The 20,203-nt window shown below is 42.0% G+C and overlaps 1 protein-coding gene across 1 annotated transcript in view; it reads left to right on the top strand.

Annotated features, from left to right (window-relative positions):
- LOC111220887 (nuclear factor of activated T-cells, cytoplasmic 1-like) overlaps positions 1 to 18,947 on the top strand; it is a 45,982-nt gene extending 27,035 nt beyond the window's left edge. Inside the window, exons 8-10 of the mRNA XM_022744154.1 lie at positions 2,567 to 2,699; positions 7,431 to 8,063; positions 18,749 to 18,947. Coding sequence (XP_022599875.1) covers positions 2,567 to 2,699; positions 7,431 to 8,063; positions 18,749 to 18,804 — 822 coding nt within the window. The 3' untranslated portion in view covers positions 18,805 to 18,947. The remainder of the gene's footprint in view (positions 1 to 2,566; positions 2,700 to 7,430; positions 8,064 to 18,748) is intronic.
- Positions 18,948 to 20,203: the final 1,256 nt, after the last annotated feature.

A 20,203-nucleotide genomic window follows, 5' to 3' on the forward strand; every position in this document is an offset into this window, starting at 1 on the left:
AAAGCTCCACTTCTTCACATATTAAATCTCATTTATTTAATACCTATAAAAACCAAACTGTACCAATGACAGGTTTATGGGAGGTTCTCTGGATGTTGTTGCCTTTGGACAGAGCCGGGCTCGATGATTCCCCCTGTTTCCAGCCTCTCTGCTAAACTAAGCTAAGCTAAGCTAACTGGCTGCTGGCTGTAGCTTCATACTGACTGTGCAGACATGACAGCAGCTAACTCTCAACAAGAGAGCGAACGAGCACATTGCCTAAAAAGATATCTATTTACACCACGCATGCCTCATACCACAGAATGGATACACACACACTGGTCTAAGTGTAACTGGAATATGACTATAGGTTTTCTTAGCCTGGGGTGGGGGGGGGGGCATCAGTGTTGTGCTTCAAACGTGTAGAAAAGGTTTTCAAAAGTTCAACCTTCAACCTGTGGGAGTTTGAGTTTGGCAGTATGTTCTGTCTCGGTCTGGGACAGCTGAGAGAGAGAGAGAGAGAGAGAGAGAGAGGGGGAGAGAGAGAGAGAGATAGTGGTGGGAGTCTGGGAGATAGACGAGGGGATTAGACGGTGTCTATATGTGAAGCGCTGCACCTGCTCCCAGTGTCTTCCCACTGCAAAACACACACTTTCTCTCTCTCTCACACACACACTCATACAGCGACTGCTGGGACACATCTGTCTGCTTGAATAGACAAAGGGCCTCTCTCCCTTCCTCCCTCCCCCTCCCTCCCTCCCTCCCTCCACCACTCAGCCCAGTCTGCTGGATTGATCCCATTTTAAACACTGACGCTGCCTTGGCCAGGTTTGACCTCTGCTGCTGCACCAAACCACAAATTCAGAATACCTCAGCGCCTCCGTCACCTGCACACACTGACCTCCACCAGGAGCGAGGTCGGTCTGGGACAACAGGGATGATTTAGTTTTTATTTCAGGAATTGTTGCAGAGTACGGTGCCGGTTGTTGTGATTTCCATGCTTCTTACACAAATGAGACGTCCCCTCGCTCCTCCGTGAGTCGAGATGTTTTTACACTACAACACGTGTGCACATAAAACTTTCAAACGCAAATGAATGATTTCACTGGTTCCAGGGTTTTGGGTTTAAAATTAAGCTTGTTTTTCATAAATTGTATAAATTGACACGTTGGACAGACGCCACACAAAGTGAAATGCTGCAAATGTTTCCTGTTCAACCTGGACACGGTTACAGGTTTTTATCAGTTAATCCTCTGAAGGACGGATGGATCGCTGTGAATAAGACGAGAGGAGAAAAGCCTCATCTGGCTTCACTTCACTTTACGACTGCAGTGATTTAATAAAACGTGTGTCAGCTTTCACCTGGACATGTCAGGGCCGGCCGTCCTCCAAAGCACCGTTCTGTAGACAGATGACTTCCTCCCTGGCTACCGAGCAGCACCTCCAACACACTCAGACATATATATTCATGCGTGCGCGCACACACACACACACACACACACACACGTGTGGGGGCCGATGTGTTCACAGGCTGAACCCAGAGACGTGGTCTCTCCTGGCCTTCGTTCCCTCCCCAGACAGCAGGAAGCTCTGCTGGGGAAATAAACTATCTGGACACTCCCCAGTTCAATTCATTCACGTCAGCTCAAGTTATTCACTGTTCAAACAACCAGGCCTCTCTATCAACTCAGCTTCAGGGTCTCTCTCTCTTTCTCTCTCGTTTGGGATTACAACCAGATTTTCAGATTTCACCCCCCCCCCTCCCCACACACACACACACACACACACACACACACACAACCTCAGGCTTTCAAGAACAAAGCTAGGAGCTATGGTCTGCAGGCGTGCACAGAGTTTCAGAAGAATAACATTTGTGTAAAATTGATCTTAACGACACAGGTTTATAAGTTTATGATTGAAAGTGACTGAAAAGTTAGGACTGTTTAGATCAGAGGAGCATTAGAGCAAAGAGGCAGAAGTTTAAAATTGTGAGATTTGGTGCGATCCAGATCTCAAATCCCCTTTACTGACCGGCACTGTGTCTCCCAACCGTCTCCACCAGACAAAGACAGAAACAAGGCAAAATACTAATAATAATGACTGTGAGAATTCATTCAAGAAGAGATGGAAACAAACAGTTACAGCAAAGTTACAATAAATTCATAATGAAGTAGTTTTTGTGCTAGTGTGTGCCCCCCAGCTATGAAAGATCATAAGTAAAGAATGTCATCCTCAAGTAGCTCAGTTTCTCTGTTCTCTTGTGTGTACATGTCTTTTTTGTGCACAGTACAAAGCCCATTTTATACTTAATACAAGATAAGATAACGTAATATTTAGTAAATAAGTTCTATAGCAGCATGAGACCAGACAAAGAATGAAAACGATAAAAATGAGCAAAGGAAATAAAGAAAATGGAAGAACTAGATAATATTAGATTAATACTAAATGCCAAGTCAGTAGATAAAATTATACAGTCAGTAGAAAAACTAAATGTAGCATAAACCAAATAAGAAAGCTTTATTCACTACAATAACTTCAGCATTTCTTCATTTCAGTTGTTAAAGTTGTTGAATTTGTTGTTTTGCAGAATTCGCTCCTGGTTGAAATCCCTCCGTATCGGAACCAGAGGCTCTCCACTCCGGTCCACGTCAACTTCTACGTCTGCAACGGCAAGAGGAAACGAAGCCAGTATCAGCGCTTCACCTTCGTCCCCGCCAGCGGTAACACTCTCCTCCTCATACTGACACTTACTGCTCCTGACCAATCAGGAACGAGCAGATCAAAGTCAAAGGCCTCAGAGTTAGATGTTTTAATGAAGACGAGATATAAATGACTTCATTTAATCTCTCATTTACGATGATGTCGAATAGATAAAAATACCAGTTAAAAATGAACATCAATTAAAACAAACATATAATTACAATTAATAAATAATGTAATGACAAGAATCAATTAAAACAGGTACAAACAGAAGTGAAAAGGTCAGAGATTAAGAATCTAAAATGACGAAGAGGAACCAACCGATTCATTTTTTGTGGTGAGTTCAGGTGGATGGTGCAAAGAAGCCAAAAGCTCCAGGGAACTGGAGCGTGAGCCAGTCTTTAGTCCTGCTCTGATGTGGTCCAGTGGACCAGACTAACATGGATGTAAGATATGAAGGCAGTTTTTTTTTTATAAGAGCTTTGTAAATAAACAAATCCATATGCAAATCACACCTCTCAGAGAGAGAGAGGATCATCCAACCCTCAGTGCAGGATGCAGTGATGAGTGTCGTAAGCATCAGCAGTTATGAACCTGAGAGCAGAGTGGTCGACGGCATCAAGGGGCTTTAGAGTGTCAGCTGAAGTATGACTGTACTGTACTGTACTGTACTGTACTGAACTGTACTGTAGTTTTTGAGGAAACACAAGGAAATAGAAAAAGACACAAAGGTGAGAGAAGCTCGTCATTTTGATCCTCAGATCACAGGATAAATCAGGGTGAGCAACGCTGGCCCCTCCCTCATTAAAACCTATAAGGTGTCCTTGAGCAAGGCATTTGACCCCGCCAGCTGCTGCAATCAACTCCAACAGATCAGACTGTGGCTGCACCAGGCTGCCTCTCGGTCCGGGTAAATGGCAGTTGAAAAAGTGGGATTGCTTCACACTTTCATGGGAAGCAGAGCTGTTGTGGTGTGAGTAATGGAGATAAAGAATCGTCTTGTCGGTCGGTGGATTTGTGGATTTTGCAGCAATATTCCTCTGAAGGATGAAGCTGTTTCACAGGTTCACCGAATTTCTGGTGAAATTCATTCATCCAAAAATATGGACGCACGGTATCTATTATTATTCATTCAGGATGTGAATAAGGTTAACAGTAGTCTTTAGAACACACTTTCCAACATAATCCACAGAAAGATCCCTGTCCTCCTGGAGATTCGTTTTCTTTTTCTTTTTTTGTGGTTTAAGTAATTTATTAATTATCATTATGTAAACCATCATCTTTGCCGTCATATAAGCTGATGGTTATCATTTCATGGGTGGGGGGGGTTTGGGAAGGAAGGAGGGGAAAGTTGTTTCAAGGAAGACTTGAAAGATGAATCCAAACCACTCTGGAAAAGTGACAAACAATGTTCAAAATCAATAAAGATAAGTGATACAAATAAAAAAAGAAATAGTCTTTAGATATGATACGTCAAGAGTTTTGTGCTGGTGAAGCCTAAAAACCTTTGATGAAAGAAAATATCACCAACACGTTTAATAGACAAACAGTAGTCAGGCCTTTCTTTGACTTTCCTGTCATCACTGCAGGACTCTGACTTTCACATCCCAGACTAATTAGAAACACTTTATTCCAGATTTTACACGTGAAGACGAGAACAAACTGTTTGCATTCCCTCTCGTCTGGTGGTTTCTCTAGGGAGGAACAAAGCGACGTTAATATTCCTCCATTGTAAAGAAAATAAAATCCATAAAATGTGTTTTTTTTTCATCTCCCATACCTGTAGCTACATGAACGCTGCAGCGACTGGACACTCGAGGGTGGGGTGAGGTGGGGGGCGTGGGAAAAGAAGCATGTTATTTGAATAGAGAACCTGTTGCCAAGCTAAATATAAACACTGACCCACGAAACTGAAATGTAGAAAACCGCTGCTAATTGCGCTCTGGGCTCAGAGCGAAAATCCAGTGGGTGGTTCAAAGCTGCGATTCAAGTGAACTGGCCCAGCCCTGTATGTGGGCGACGGAGTGCCCCACTGTGAAAGTGGAGCATTGTCCTCGGGATGCAGAGAGTGTAAGGGAGGGGACAGACTGGGAAGGTGGGGGGGGGGGCAGCTAGTCTGGTCAGTGTCTCTTAAAGGGTGAGGGCTGCTGGGTGAACAATGTGATCTGTCAAAGGAGAAAGTCAAGAGAAGTGTAAAAGCAGTGGGCAGAGTGAGTGAAAACAGTAGGTGGAAAAAATGATCCAAAGCTTAATTTTCTTTTTTTTTCAAAATCACATCATGTTACCTTTTTTTTTTTTTTTTTTTTTTTTTTTTTTTTTGCAGCAGCAGGTGTGACAGCAGCTCGTACAGAAACAACAGGTTTATTTTGGGACGTACAGTAGCTCCACATACGGCTGATTTTCACGCTCGGCTCCTCTTTTGTGGCGAGACAAAGATTTGCACTTCTTCTTCTGCTCCTTTTTCTGTGCCTGCGCATCTGCCAATCCTCCACAGGCAGACAGACACACACTTCCTCCACACAGGCCCAGAATAGGGGTGTGTGTGCTATTTTTAAGTCCTGCGGTTGGTGTAACCATCCCATCGCAGTTCCTCTTTTACAGTTGTTGACAGTGGAGGCTGCAGTTTGGCATGACGCGTCCCAGTTTCACTCTTTTTAGTCTAATTAATCCTTTATTTAGCCGGCTACACCCTGTAAAATAAAAATATCTTCTTTTCGAAAAACGTCCTGAAGCAAAGAGTCGTGAAAAACAAATAAACAACTAAACAACAGTGTGTATCAGTCAAATATAAGAATAAAGCTGCAAGGAAGAAGGAAGAAAAAGTATAAGTTGTTTTTATTTCATCATCACACATAATACAGTAAATACAAACAAGTCAACAGTCTATGTATTAACTAACGCACAGTCTGTAACTTCTGCTGCAAGGGGTCTCTCAATCAAAACAATAACAAAAGACGTCATGAAATAGCATGGGATCATGGGAGTTGTGGTCTTCACCACCATTACTGTAAGCTCCTCCCAGTTTGGATTCCTTCAGTGTCAGTGGTTCAGGAAATCAAACAGACCTGGTGATTCTAACCGTTAAAAACACTGAATGAAGCAGTTTGACATTTAAAGTCAGTGTTTGAGCGACGCTGTACGGAGGACAGAGACTCAGGGAAGAGCTGGAGCTGAGATTGATGCTAACCTTTGTTCTGATTGTTTCTCTGATAACTTATGAAGCAGACGTTCAGCAGGTTTTTACCAGCAGCTGAATGATCCACAGAGGTGTCCTCCTCTCTTCAGTGACACAGGACAGGACGTCTCCAGCAGCTGGGAGCTGAGCTGTCTAACATTTCCTCAGCTTGTTTCTCTGATAACTTCAGATCCAGACGTCCGACGACTAAAATCCTTCATCTGGTTCAAATATAGAGCTGAAAACCACCAAGGTGTCAAAAGTGTATGTGGCTTAAAACTAGATAAAAGTTAATGTTGAGCTTCTGTCAGACAAACACACTGACACATGATCACAGAGGATATGATGTCACTGACAGGCGATTAAAATCACAGATTTCTCTGCTTTGAGAAATGATGGAAATAATTTGGGAAACTCAACAACATATAGAACATACAAACACCTCTCACATGATATATACTAAACCTTTATACACAGTCTGGGAGAAACTTTGATCTAGTTCTGAACATTATTTGCATTATTTTATGATAATAAACTAAATCATTCAATTTCATAGCTTGAGGAATTTAGAAACAATAAGTAAGTCCACACAATGAGTTATAAAGGGAAGTATAAGTGAGCAGTAAGTTAAATACAAGGCCTTATAATTTAATATATCCTTAGATTTATACAGAATTGGTATTGACTGACATTTTTTCTTTAATATAATCAATATGTTGTTTTTTACTACTTGAGCTTTGATTTCAAACACATGCTTCATATTATGATCCAAGGCAGCTTCATCACAGCCATGAACAGAAGGAATAGATCCAGTGTAGTGATGCGGGGATGAAGCTGAGAGTCAGAGCCGCGCTGTCGTTCTCTTGTATCTGGACTGAAACGCTCGTTATATAAGACTGATGTCGTGTCACGAGCTGCAGCGGATTGATGGCCCACATTTCAAAATTCACTGTCCAACAAGTTTCTGCGCTGGAATCTGAACGAGGGGCCAAGATCACAGCAACTGAGAACAAGCCCTGCCTCGTTTGAACTCTGCGCTCGTACAATAACCACAATCCATGAACGCCCCGCAGCCACCATTTTGTCTCTTTCAGCTGAATCTGGGGTTAAAAAGCAGCTCTCATGCCAGGTTCAACTTTCTCTCTTTGTCTCAATGAGCAAGCAGTAATTTCTTTTTAATGACTGAACCCTGCTGAGTATGAAGCTGCTGCTGGAGCGACATATTTCATATCACACATTTAATGGATATTAGCACCAGAGCGGGATCCAAAGAAAATAGGGCTTTTATTGTAGAAGCTGCTGGATGTTTCTCGTGTTGATGAGTCATCCCCTTTTTTCCCTCTTTCTTTCTGGTTTGGTGAATATTTGCAGCGGTGTGGGGGGGGCTCAGGCCCAGACACAGAGACTCATTGATGAGAGTGTTTGTTTGGCAGCAGGTCTCCTAGCCACAAACCCACTCACTCACTCACACTTTTCAGGAAGGTTGGAATATGTGTTTACTCATTTAGCTTTTCCTCCTTCTGTTCTGCCTCCTCCTCCTCCTCCTCCTCCTCTTCCTCCTCTTCTTCCTCCTCAGTTCCAACAATAAAGACGGAGCCACATGACGACTACGACGCCCCCTTGTTGTGCACTCAGCATGGTTCCACCCTGGCCTTGCACCCAAAGCCATACTTCCCCTCGCAGGTCATGCCCCCTGCGATGATGACCTCTGACCCCAGGCCGTGTGTTGTTGGTGGAGCTTACCCTGTCAGCCAGCCTAGACTGACAGCCAAGCCTTCCTCGCTGACCTCCTCTTCCTCTCCGTGCACCAGCCCCAAATTGCACGACCTGTCGTCGTCACCCTTCTCCCCCAAGTGCCCCCCTGCCGGCCCAGCGGTCCCACACCAGGGCCCCCAGTCCCCGATCCCTCACGTCTCCATCATCCAGGAGACCCCCGGGCGCTACCAGCTGCCCAGCCTCTACCCGCCCAGCAGCTCCTCCTCCTCCCCAACCTCGCAGCCCTCCACCCCGACCGACGCCCCCTTCTCTCCGGCCCAATGCATGACTCCAGCCCAGCCGGTCAGCGGCAGCACCAGCCCAGCCACCCAGCAGCACCCCAAAGCACCAGAAAGAGGGCGAGCCCCCCTGCAGGAGGACGGCAGCCCCCCGACACTGGCTGTCAGCATCAAACAAGAACCGCAGGAGCTGGACCAGATGTACCTCGATGATGGTGAGTATAAACAGTTTTTACTAAATTATGCTTATTTTTCTGATGCATGGAAAAAATTATAACGTGAAGAACTTGTCCAACAACGTAATTAACTACACAAAAGGTTTTTATTGCCTCCAGCATAAATGACCATAATATATCTGCAGGTGCTGATAGTGTTTTTGATCAGTATCATATGTCTCGCCGATCACCTTGCCAGGAGCTCAAACATTCGGCCTTCAAACCTCCATTTGCAGCTTTTGTTTTGGCACAGATCTCCTCAGCAAGTATTATTTAAAGGAACAGTTCAACATTTTGAGAAAAAAAACTTTTTGTCCAGGGTCAGAGGGAACCCAGTACAATGCAGGCACGTGCCTCAGTGAACCGAAGTATTTACAGTATCATGCTTGTTAAACTAAAGCTTTCAAGTAAATGTGGTGGAGTAGAAAGAACAATATTTCCTCTCTCGTGGCATTTGGCTGACCAATGGCGAATGTATGATCACTCAGTCAGTCAATGAGTGACATTCGCCATTAAGGGNCATATCACTCTCATATCACTAATATCACTCAGTCAGTCAATGAGTGACATTCGCCATTAAGGGGTGGCCCCGCTGTTGTGGTCCAGCAAAACAGGTAAAAGACCAGCTAAACCACTACAGCAACACAAAAGACTGTTAACATGAAATAATAAACTCTACGGTGATGATAAAAACATATTTCTACAACAACAAATCCTCCATTGTCTCACTGCTCATGAGCTGAACACCAGTGTTTGCTAAGATCAGATTTTATATTGGTAATGAAATGACAAGTTAACACTGGAAATTAAAGGGCTCACTATCAGCTAGCTAACATTAGTTAGCTAAACTTTAACTTAAGGTAAGGTAAAAGGTAGAAACTAGCTAACATTAGTTAGCTTAAATGTAATTTAAGGCTAAAATTAGAAATTAGCCAACATTAGTTAACTAATCTGTAGCTTTAGGCTCAAGTAAGAAACTAACTAACATTAGTTAGCTAAACCGTAACTTAAGGCTAAAGTTAGAAACTAACTAACATTAGTTAGCTAAACTGTAACTTAAGGTTAAAGTTAGAAAATAGTTAACATTAGTGTTCATCCGTAGATACTTGACACAATTTAACTCCGAAACTCTGATGGTTAGACAGTAAAGTTCATTAAACAAGCTAGAGAGTTAGCTACTGCTAGTTACATTTACCTTCAGTGCATGCTCAATGCATGGGAGAAGAGACTTAAGGGCAGGGCCACTTATGGAGTGACACAGGTAGAGGAGACGTTCAGCTAAAGTCAAGGTTAAGAAACAGTACAGTCCACTTTAGGGGTGTCTGAAATCATATAACAAGATTCTTCCAGGCATGAATATATATGATACATGAATATATTGTAACATTTACACTTACAGGTAAATAGGCTGTTTCAACCACCAGAACTGTTGTTTTGACCTCTTTTACCTTCTTAAACAGGGGAGTCAGACTCCCCCTATGCCCCCATAATTCGAACCCTGTTCTGAGGTCATTAGATCAAAGAAGCCCGGTGGTCTAGTATTTGATATATTTGGCTTTAAACCCTGAATGTGACCAGGCTCCTTGATAAAATGAATGTGACGCCCTTTTATTTATCTCAGTGAGAGCTGGATTTTAGTAGCACAAACTTAATGATCTCACTGCTCTGGCCCTCTACACTCACCGCTGAGGTTCGGGGGCCGTGTGCTCTGTGCTGCGGTGATTTGAAATAAATTGGATAAATGATCTTCCTCCGGGCAAGAAAAAACATGGCCTGGCTGTGCATAAGTCCCGGAGAGGAGCGCAGTAAATGAAGAAACACTAACCAGCAGCTATCAGCGCACAGAGCAGCAAAGCTTTGATCCAACACCAGAGCCCCTGCTGAATCGTCTGGCCTGAGCTTCCTGAACAAGACGCAGACTGCAGGACTCAGACTGCTCCCATCGGCACTTCCTCTGAACAGTCTGGGTAAATACATTAACACTTGTTAGCCCTGTCTGCAGGGACATTTGGACGGCTAGACCTACAGTTTTGATTTGTAATTATGTTGTAACTGGTGCCACCACTGCTCACATCTCTGAGGATTTCTATGTTCAAAGAACTGAAGGAATTAAAGTTACAGCCATAATGGACATTTCTGAGGTGCTGGGCCACAATTACTCTTGTTTTCATTGGCAAATTGAAGGAAATCTTACTAAAATAAATGCGGCTTCTCACTTCATTAAAACCTTTGGCAGAGTTTGGCAGCACTTTTTGCTGTTTGGCTTCGTTCAGGTGCAGCGTTACTGTAATTTCTTGTCAGGTATGCTCATTAAAACTCAGTCAATGATACCTGAGACTTTTAAAGAGCTGATTGTCAATGAAAATATTCATATATGAAAAGCTGTTATTCAGTATATAATGATCTGTACTTAATCATTATCATTTACTCATTTAACGTGGAGACGTTTGATTTAATTTCACCTCAATTTGACTCAAATAACTTTCAAACACGTGAATGTTTAACGACTCCTGTCAGGTGTTTTTCACCTCCCACCCAAACTTCGTTGTTGCCCTATTGTCTGATATCTTCTGTCTGTTAGTTCAGGCCTCTCATATTCATCAGGACCCCCCTGTGTTAAACATTTTTTCACACCACCCCCTGAGAGAGTTGCAAACATGTCTGCTCATGGAAAGTCTGAATCGGATCTCTCTCTGGCCTCAAGCCGGAGCTATAGGCTGCAGGGTGCAGGGCGCAGGCTGCTGCTGAGGCTGAGAGCAATGGAGGCCACGGCCAAGCCGCCATAAAACTCTGCTGACTGCAGAGGTTTGCACGCTTCCCCTTGGCTCACACAGAGTCTGGAAGAGGCGGCCAAAGCCATACGTTATATTGCACAGTAGTGTGCCGAAGACCTTTGTCAGCGGTGAGGTAACATGAGCAAAACATGTGCTTTTTGAAGTCAGAGCTGAGCCAAATAGCATCAAGACATGTTTTTTTTTATGGCGTGTTGTGGCCTTGTTCGATGTCAGAGCAGCACAATTGACGACCTGAGGCTTCAGATGATCATAGGCAAAGAATATGAGAGTGAATGGTGAGTAATACCTCACTGAATCTGTCTGATTTAAAACTCTCCCGCTTCCTCAAACTATTTTACAGCCAAGAAGCGACATTTATCATTAGTTTGTTTGATCAAATTAAACAGTATTTTCAAACTTTACACAGATGTTACATTTATGGTTTGAATAAATTATCAGCTTCTCTTTTTATTAATTTGTGGTTTTGGATTATATTTCACATGTTCATCAATATGCACATCTGTTATGTATTATATGTGGCCAGTTGCACATTTTGATTCATTGCTAAATGCAGTGAGTGGCCAACAAAGAAAAAAAAAAACACCAGCATGATGTAATGTAACAGCCCTGCAATAAAAGGCAACCTTACTTAAAAAGTTTACTTTGACCTTACGACTTTAATTGGTTGTGTTTTAGTTCTATTCTCTCTGTTTGAGACTTTACTTTGTGGTGGTCTAAATTATAGTTTATTCTAATATTTTTTCCAGCTCATTTAAATATACAGAGAGGCATAAATCTACGGTGGCCAACAAGGGCAAACAAGCTGCAACGGCTCAAAACACTTCCATTAGAGATGAGATGTAATGACGAGATGCAAAATACAGAAACGATGCATTCAAAAAAGCATATGGAAATACAAAACAATTACAAGAACAGCAACGTGCTGCAAATGAAAGAACATGCTGCAGGAAGAGGAGCATACACGCTGCAAATTCAGAAACAATGCAACAACAAAAACACATGAACCTCTAAAACAAATGCAACAGAAAAATCACTGCATATCCAGACAACACAATAGAAGAGCTCCAGGCCTCCAGGGGGAGCTCTAAGTGGAACACTCCATAGACTGTATATAAGCTAATGCTAACGCTTGCTACGTTTCTTGTTACGCTTTTATAATATTGTGAAAAAGAAAACAAACCTTTTTCTAAGAGTCTATAGCAACAGTAGCAGCTCTGTGAGGTTTAAATTTGCCATGTTCACCATCTTAGTTTAATGTGCTAGCATTCTAACGTTTACTAATTAGCACTAAACACAAAGTGCAGCTAAGGATGATGGGAATGTCATTAAATTTGCAGGTGTTTGGTCACCAACCAACGTACTGAGCAAACTGAATTTTTACATGATGACGAAAAGTCACAGAATGACCAAAGTCAGTAGGATTCATCCTCTGGGGATCGTGAATGTCTGTAGCAATGCCATGAGAATCCGTCCAGTAATTGTTGAGATATTTCAGTCTGTGGTGGACTGACGACAAGGATGGGAAATTCCACAAAGGTCTTATTTATATACATATATGTATTATAGGCTTGTTGTTTTGGTCACATTTCAGCAGAGGTTTCCATTCTTCCGGTCGCTGTGTGTCTGAAGGAACATTGTCATAGTGGTAATATTTAGCTGAAGTCTACATTTTATAAAGGCCTACAGAGTTCCCTTCTCTCCAAAGCTCTATTGTCTGTCATTTTCTTTTTTATTAATACCTGGTTTAAAAAAAAACTTGGCGACGGCCGTGGTGAACTACAAAACTGCTCTGTGGGACTGACTTGCAGTAACCCAGTAGGAGCCTTGTAATGTGGGCCAAGAACATCTCGTGGCTTGTGGCCTGGACTTGACGTGGCAGTAACCGGGGGTTTGGGGGTTGTGGTATTTTCTACCCCCCCACCCCCCCCCTCCCTTTTCTCTCATTGTCTCTGTCCTGGTCTCCCAGCTGATTTATTCACGGCGGTCAGAGAGGCTGTTGAGTATCTTGCCGTCTGATCAGTTCCTCTGCAGTGTGCTGTTGTTACAGGCTGGATCGTGTTGACGCGTTTCTGCCCTTAATGAGGCAAACAGGGGTGTCCTGCTAATTGTTTGGGAGTTCCTCGTTGGTCGGGGGGCTTCCTGGTGGGAGCACTGGGCTGTATCAGTCAGCCCCAGCTGCTCTGGACCTCCATGGGACAGGAAACCCGTTCCTGGATTATTTCATATCAAACGCCACCTTCCTGCTATTAAATGACTGTGAAGTTAGACACAATGACAAGGTCACTCTGTAACATTACAACACTCTCGGGATAATCAGGTGTTATTGGTCACACGCAGGATTTAAGTGTATAAGAATAAGACTGTTATCTGGATAATCCACATACAGTGACCCTTTTCATAATATCTTCCGTTCAGCCTTGTAAACATGGAAACAGGAGATGCAAAAACAGTCTCACTACAAGCTTCATGTAGTAGCTGTTCTGGAGCTTTCAGTCATATCAGATGGTCTTCATCAGCAGATGGAATACGCCCAGTTGTCATGGAGTAGTAAATGTTCAAATTCCCATTTTTTTCTGAGCACTTAAATGACTTCTCATCTGTACTGGTTTAAAATCCGATGTTCAAAGTTCATTCCCAACTTTGAAAACAGGAATTAAACAATCTCACTAGAAGTGAGAAGTGAAGGTCAATTTAGTAACTTTTCTGGAGCTTTATGTCATATCAGATGGTCTTCATCAGCAGATGGGAGTTTTCCCAGTTTTATCAAGACCTCAGCTTTAAATGGATGAGAAGTCCCTTAAAGGAAAAGTGAAAATTTGAACATCAATGCAATGGCAACTGGGAAAACTCCATCTGCTGATGAAGACTGACTGAAAGCCCCAGAACAGCTACTAAATGGACCTTGTGATCGCTTTCTCAAATGTATTTGTATTATTTTTTCAATTTAATCATATTTAATGAATCATTCAAATCAAATCAAAAGCACAAAAACAAAACGTTTTTCTAAATTTAAAAAAGTCACTGTGTTTGCTGATGCTGACTTTGATGTTTGAACCGTCTCTATCAGTCAAACGTCTCTGGAGTGAATCAATGTGTCCACAGAGCCTCGTGACACAGATGTCACACTGGTGCGGCGCCTATTTTTAGGACTTTGTTGTAAACACACTTAGAGATCAATAGATCGACTTTTTTTTCTTGTTTTCAATTAGATCCTCGACATCAAATGTGACAGCACAGTGAAAAGTGGGCCATGGCAACAGACACGTAAACAGTAAATGTTGAGGCCTCAGTCGGACGAAAGATAAAGTTTTACTACTGCTTTTCCTTTGTTTTATATCAGAATAAATTTCTCTTTTTACCGTTTCATTATGTGAGAGATACTCTGCCACATGTGCTGCGTGATGTGGCGTGAGGAAAAATATCTGAACACCATAATTCATCCGTGATTTTGATAGTTGCCAGACAGGTGATGACACCATGTGGAGGTTTGACGATGTCTCGACGCCTTGAACTTACGGCCTGGATCTAAGTACGTGTTGAAAAGTGCGTGTAATGGAGGTTTGAACTTAAAGGATATATCCCTCCGCCTCCAGATGCTCCGGAGGTCAAAGCCAGATCAAACAGAGCAGCGGAGGTCAGTCAGTTCACACATGGCAACTGAACAGCAGACTGCAGGAGGGTGGAGATGAGGGCTGACTGTTTATTTCTTCAGGTTCAACTATGTCTTCTTCTGGTAACACTGGTCGTATTCTCACACTCACACGCCTGGTGGCAGCATGTCCTGATGCGGGTCGTTAGAAAACATCTTGCCTCAACATACACACAGGAAAACGGATCATTTTAAACTTACCGTTAACACAACAGAGCAGCGACTGATCCCGATGAGACTGAGGCTCAGGTGTGACGGGTACAGGCTTCATTCAGGAAGGAGATTTTATGATCTCAAGTCTTTACACTCCACTGTATATAAATATGTAAGATATGCAGTTTATCCACTAAAGAGAAAAAACTGTGGCTTGGCTTTTAGCTAATAACTTATAAAACACACAAAAAAACTGACAGTGATCAACTTCTAACTTTATTTATTCACCAAAACTGCATGTTGTTGTATGAGAATGCTCCATGGTGGTGCAGTAAACATCCATCTGACATCCAAGGCTCGGGGTCGGTTGGTGAAAAAGAAATTGTGAGAAACGGTTATTGTGATTTCTGATTAATATGAGGATTATTTTCTACATTATTTTTTTTATTTTCTCAATCATTTACTCTTACGTAAATGTCAGAAAATTTCCCAAAGCCCAAGGAGATGTCTTCAAATGTCTGATTATGTTCAGCCAACAGCCCCAAACCAAAAGATCATTAAACAGAGAAAAGCAGAAAATCCTCACATTTGAAAAGGTGAAATTAGCAAACATTTGTCATATCTGCTTAAAAAAAAGAACTTAAACAATTAATCCATAGTCGGGGGCGCCCCAGTGGCTCACCTGGTGGAGTGCGTACCACAAAGGCCTAGTCCTTACCGCATTGAATCTGACCTGTGCTGCGTGTCATCCCCCCTCTCTCTCCCTGACTTTCCTGTCTCTCTCTCTCTCTCTCTCTCACTGCAACTGTCTAATTAAAAAAAGGCAAAAATGCCCAAAATAATACAAAAAAATATTGAATCCATAGTCAAAATATTTGCTAAATGTTTGTGGATCGATTAATCAATGAATAGTTTCAGCTCTATCCATGAGCTTCAGTTTGTTGTTGGAATAATTAAAAAGATGTCAAGTAAATTGAACATCCCATACTCACATCTGCAGTATCGTACAACTTTGACAAAAAAAAAAAAACATGCAAAAAATATTATAATGCATGAAATACTTAAAGCAAGTTTCTATTTTGATACAGAAGTGACAGAATGGAAAGAATGAAAGCATTGCCTTAAATGTATGAAATCAACATAAAACGTATGGAAGATGTTTGTCAGTGAAGTATACATGATACTGATATGGTTTGCTCCTTTAATTTGAAATTCTTGAACCTCGATGATGAGTCCGTATTTATCTCAACCATCTGCTGGATCAAGTGCGAGTGATTTAAAACACCTGAATATAAATGTCACTGCTGCCTCCACCGGCTTCCTCCACGCTGCCAAGTTCCTCGCTAAGACATACTGCTGTGAATCGCACCCCGTCTTCATAGACACATAACAGGTTCAATGTGTCCATGTGTTTCTGTGACACGCTCATGTGAGATCTCTGCTGTGGCGAAGTTATCAAACCTCAAGACATCTGCCTGTTTCCTTTATTAATAGCCTTCAATCAACAAGAGAAACACTTTCAGGTCGGGCCTCAGGTGATTTGTTGTTGTCCAGCTTGTTGTCCACCTACACTTTTTATTTTGGCTTCCTCCTCAGTTGTGGAGGTGATGACGACACTTTTAGGTTTTGTTTTTATGTCTCTGTGTCGGCGACAGTCAGAGGAGCCGTAAGGTTGTCTGTCCCGTTCTTGTAGACGCGATATCTCTGTAACGTCTTTGAGGAACTAATTCAAATTTGGCACAAACATTCAAGGACTCAAGGATGAACTGATTAGACTTTGGTGATCAAAGGTCAAAGGTCAAGGTCAGTGTGACCACAAAACACTTTTTAGCCGTTACACAAGCCTTCCCAGCAATTATGACAAAATGTCACACAAACGGTTCATATTTTCTCTGACTCTGGATAAACAGGGATGTGACCTGGAACTAGTCTGAGTGGAGGAGGCAGACAACCACCAGGAGGTGATTCTAGTTTAAAATGCCTTCCAAAACAGCTCAACATTTTTTTTTTTTTCATGTTTGGATGTGAGTGTTATTTCTGTTAGGAAGCAGCTGTGTCCATGCTTGGTCATCGAATGGAGGGTTGCTGCACTGCCTGATGAAAATTGTGAAAAAAATCCTTCCATTGTATTGGGGGGTGGGGTGGGGTTGGGGATCTCACGTTTCCAGGCTGCTCTCCCAGTGTCCAGTCAGTCAGAGTCAGAGGGAATTCCTCCCTCAGTCCACTGGCTCAGATTCTGAAGGCCAGATCCAGGGGTGTTTCCCCCCTCACATTTCTCATCCCTGTGAGGGGAGCTGTGAGAGGGGCCCTGAACCTGGACTTGGACCTGGACCTGGATACTGATTAGAAAAGTGAGAAGCAGATTAAAGAGGGAACTGGAAGGGAAAGAGTTGTGGAGACTCTCTTCAAAGTAATGAATGAGTTCACAGATAAGAACAGTAAACGCTAATGAAAAATGAAGCATCTCAACCCCCCCAAAAAATGACTGATTTGTCCTTTTCTCTGTTATTGTTATCAGTGAATTGATATCTATATATTTTTCTGGTTTAGCTTCAGAAAGTCTGTAGCTGCTCTTGGATCATCCCACCTTTGTCAGCCAAAGCACACAGCTGATTAAACCAGATAAACAAGTGCAGCTGGATCCCTCAGAGACAGCAGGAGGTTGCATCATCTCTCCTGATAAAAAAGGTCTGGGGACCTCATATATACAGTGATTCTATTAGGTGGGCTCAGAGGAAATGACACATCTTACTGTTTAGAGCTCAGAGAATTATATTCACACTGGTGGAAAATGGAGCCTTAGAGCTAATGAATATTTGGATATTAATGAAGAAACTGTGTATTGTGTAATATGAAAGATGTCAGTTATAGTGACAAACTGACTGCGAATTATCACCAGATGCTGCAGATTCCCTCAGCGATATAAAGTTTGTTTTAGTGTCTTTCAGATCGTTGTTTCTGTTTTCAATGAGGTTGGATGACAATGTGACACCAGAAAGACGTTGAATTCTAACGATTCTATCGTTGGTTATTCTGGTGGGAAATGAAAATTGTGTTGACATCACGACTCACTACTAGAATGTTGGTATTTTATATGTCAAGATAAGATAATATTAAGATGTACCTCTATTGGTCCTCGTACAGGAAATTATAATTTGACACACAGCACAAAAGAATAGCAGCACAAGGGGCAAAATGTAATAAGAAATAAAATAAGAATAGAAACGGTCTAGAATAAATAGGACAAATTAGATACACCATATACAATATCAATTTACAATGCAATGTAGGCCCTTCTATACATGTGCAATATGAAAATAAAAAATTATGGTGTTTGGAGGACTTTAGATTTTGGTTATGTAACAACACAACTTAAAACCATAGATGTCACCCACAGGTTTCTGAAGAGCAGTTTTGAAGCTCAGTGTGAGCTGCTCCACCGTCGCCATCTTGGCAGTGTCTGACTCCGCCCCTAACTCCCAGCTAATCCAAAAATCCAAAGAGGAGGGGCGTGTGTGGGGCAGACACTTTGGTGCGAAACAGTTTGTGGCAAGCTGTCACTTAAAGAGGCCACGCCCTCAGTTCTCCATATATTTAAGTCTTAATAAAGTGTAAACAGGTGAGTTATATAAACAGGTGTCATGAAGGAGGAAATTAGCTCTAGAGACCAAAACTGTTTTTGTATCAGGCTGTAAACATGTTTATTTCTGCTGTAAAATTGGACATTTTAACATGGGAGTCTATGGGGATTGACTCACTGTTGGAGTCAGACTCTAGTGGTCATTAGAGGAACTGCAGGTTTTGGTTTTTCAGTATTGATGCTGCATGTTTCAGCCTTCGAGGTTGATGCTTCATTAAAACCAACAAAATATCAGTATCAGCTGTGGTCAGTAGTCTATGTCAAATTGACATTGACATTAAACGTTGTCCTGACTTAATAGAAGAGAAAATACTGGACTTAGATTTTTCTGATGGCTGCATATTAATGCTTATGACACTTCTTGTGAACACTCGTCCACACTTGTCCAACACTCAGGATGGTGACTGACTCACGGACCGTCCTGTTCTCTCTCTCTTTTCCTTTACAGTCAATGAGATCATCAGGAACGACTTGTCCAGCATCTCCGTCCACAGCCACGCATAGTTTCCCGTCACCTGCAAAACTGACACAGAAAACAAACAAAAAGGGAAAAAACAAACAAAGGTGACTCTGCGCTCTGCATGTTCGGACTACAGCGTGCACGAAGCAGCCAAAGGAAATCCGAGGAGAACAATTGTAAATGTATCGTCGAGACGACCAGGGTCCAACATGTGCCTTGTTTTTCATATATAAAGCTTTTATGCAGAAATTATCCAAGGAATAAATCACATGACTGACTTTTTTTAAGACATGTAGATTGAGTATGTAGCAACCAAACCTGCCACCCCAAACACACACACACACACACACACACACACCCACACACACACACACACACACACATACACAACATGGTATAAAATATGCTTTTAGGGGACCAAGAATTGTTTTATATGTGTTTTCTTGCTGCAGTTTGTAAATGATTCAGTGCCTATGTGTTGTGTAATTTGTATATACAGTGTCTGTACTGCTTCAGTTTGCATATCTGGCTTTACAGAGACAGTTTAACAGAGAAGTGCCTTTGACTGGAGACGGAAAGATGTGGCTTCACAAGTTCAACCTCAAAATTCAAAATGAAAGTGAGACAATGTAACTTCTGTTGAAGAGTGGCTGCTGCGGCCACAAATGACAATTATGGGGTAATGGTAAAATGCTAAGACATACTGTAACACTAGCACAAAGACAGGATTGTCATAAAGTGAGCAATGTCCGTTACACAGTAATATCTGTCTAGAGTTTGCTAACATTAGCTAACATTAGCCACCATAAGCTAATGGTCATACCAGACCAAATGAGGTTGTAACAGCAAAACATCAGTGTGTTGAATTGATGAAGGGTTTGTTTTTATTTCTTATGAATCAACTTTTCATTTGTAACAGGAAGAATGTGTTGGCTCTGATGTTAAAAGTCGCATGGTCTTGCTTTAAATCATATTTGTTTGGCAACTTAGAGTTACTAAAAACTGAATACATTTTCTGTATTCTACGGAAGCCGAGAACGGCCAAACTGGCAAGTATTTTTTTTTTTATCTTGTTATCTCAAGATAACAAAGCTCATTATTCCAAGATAACGATAAAGATAAAGATAAAGATAAAGATAAAGATATCATCAGCAGAAAACGATTTTGACCGAACCTCACACACTAAGTCACAGTAACACTCCTCCTTAGCAACAGTCCTTAGTAACTCGTCAGCTGACGAGGATCTGAAAATGGTCTCATATGAAAAGACACAGTGTGATTTCTGCCCTTGATTGAAATATTCTCTGATGTGTTGATCAATGCGTCGTCCTGACATTTTCACTTTACAGCTCCAGAAGTTTCCATCTGCATCTGATCTCTGATTAACAAAGTCATTATAATGAGAAAACGGGCTCTGTTATCTCCAGATATCTCAGGATAACA

Source organism: Seriola dumerili, unplaced genomic scaffold, assembly GCF_002260705.1.
Source record: "Seriola dumerili isolate Sdu_G_001 unplaced genomic scaffold, Sdu_1.0 BDQW01000078.1, whole genome shotgun sequence".
Lineage (NCBI taxonomy): Eukaryota > Metazoa > Chordata > Actinopteri > Carangiformes > Carangidae > Seriola > Seriola dumerili.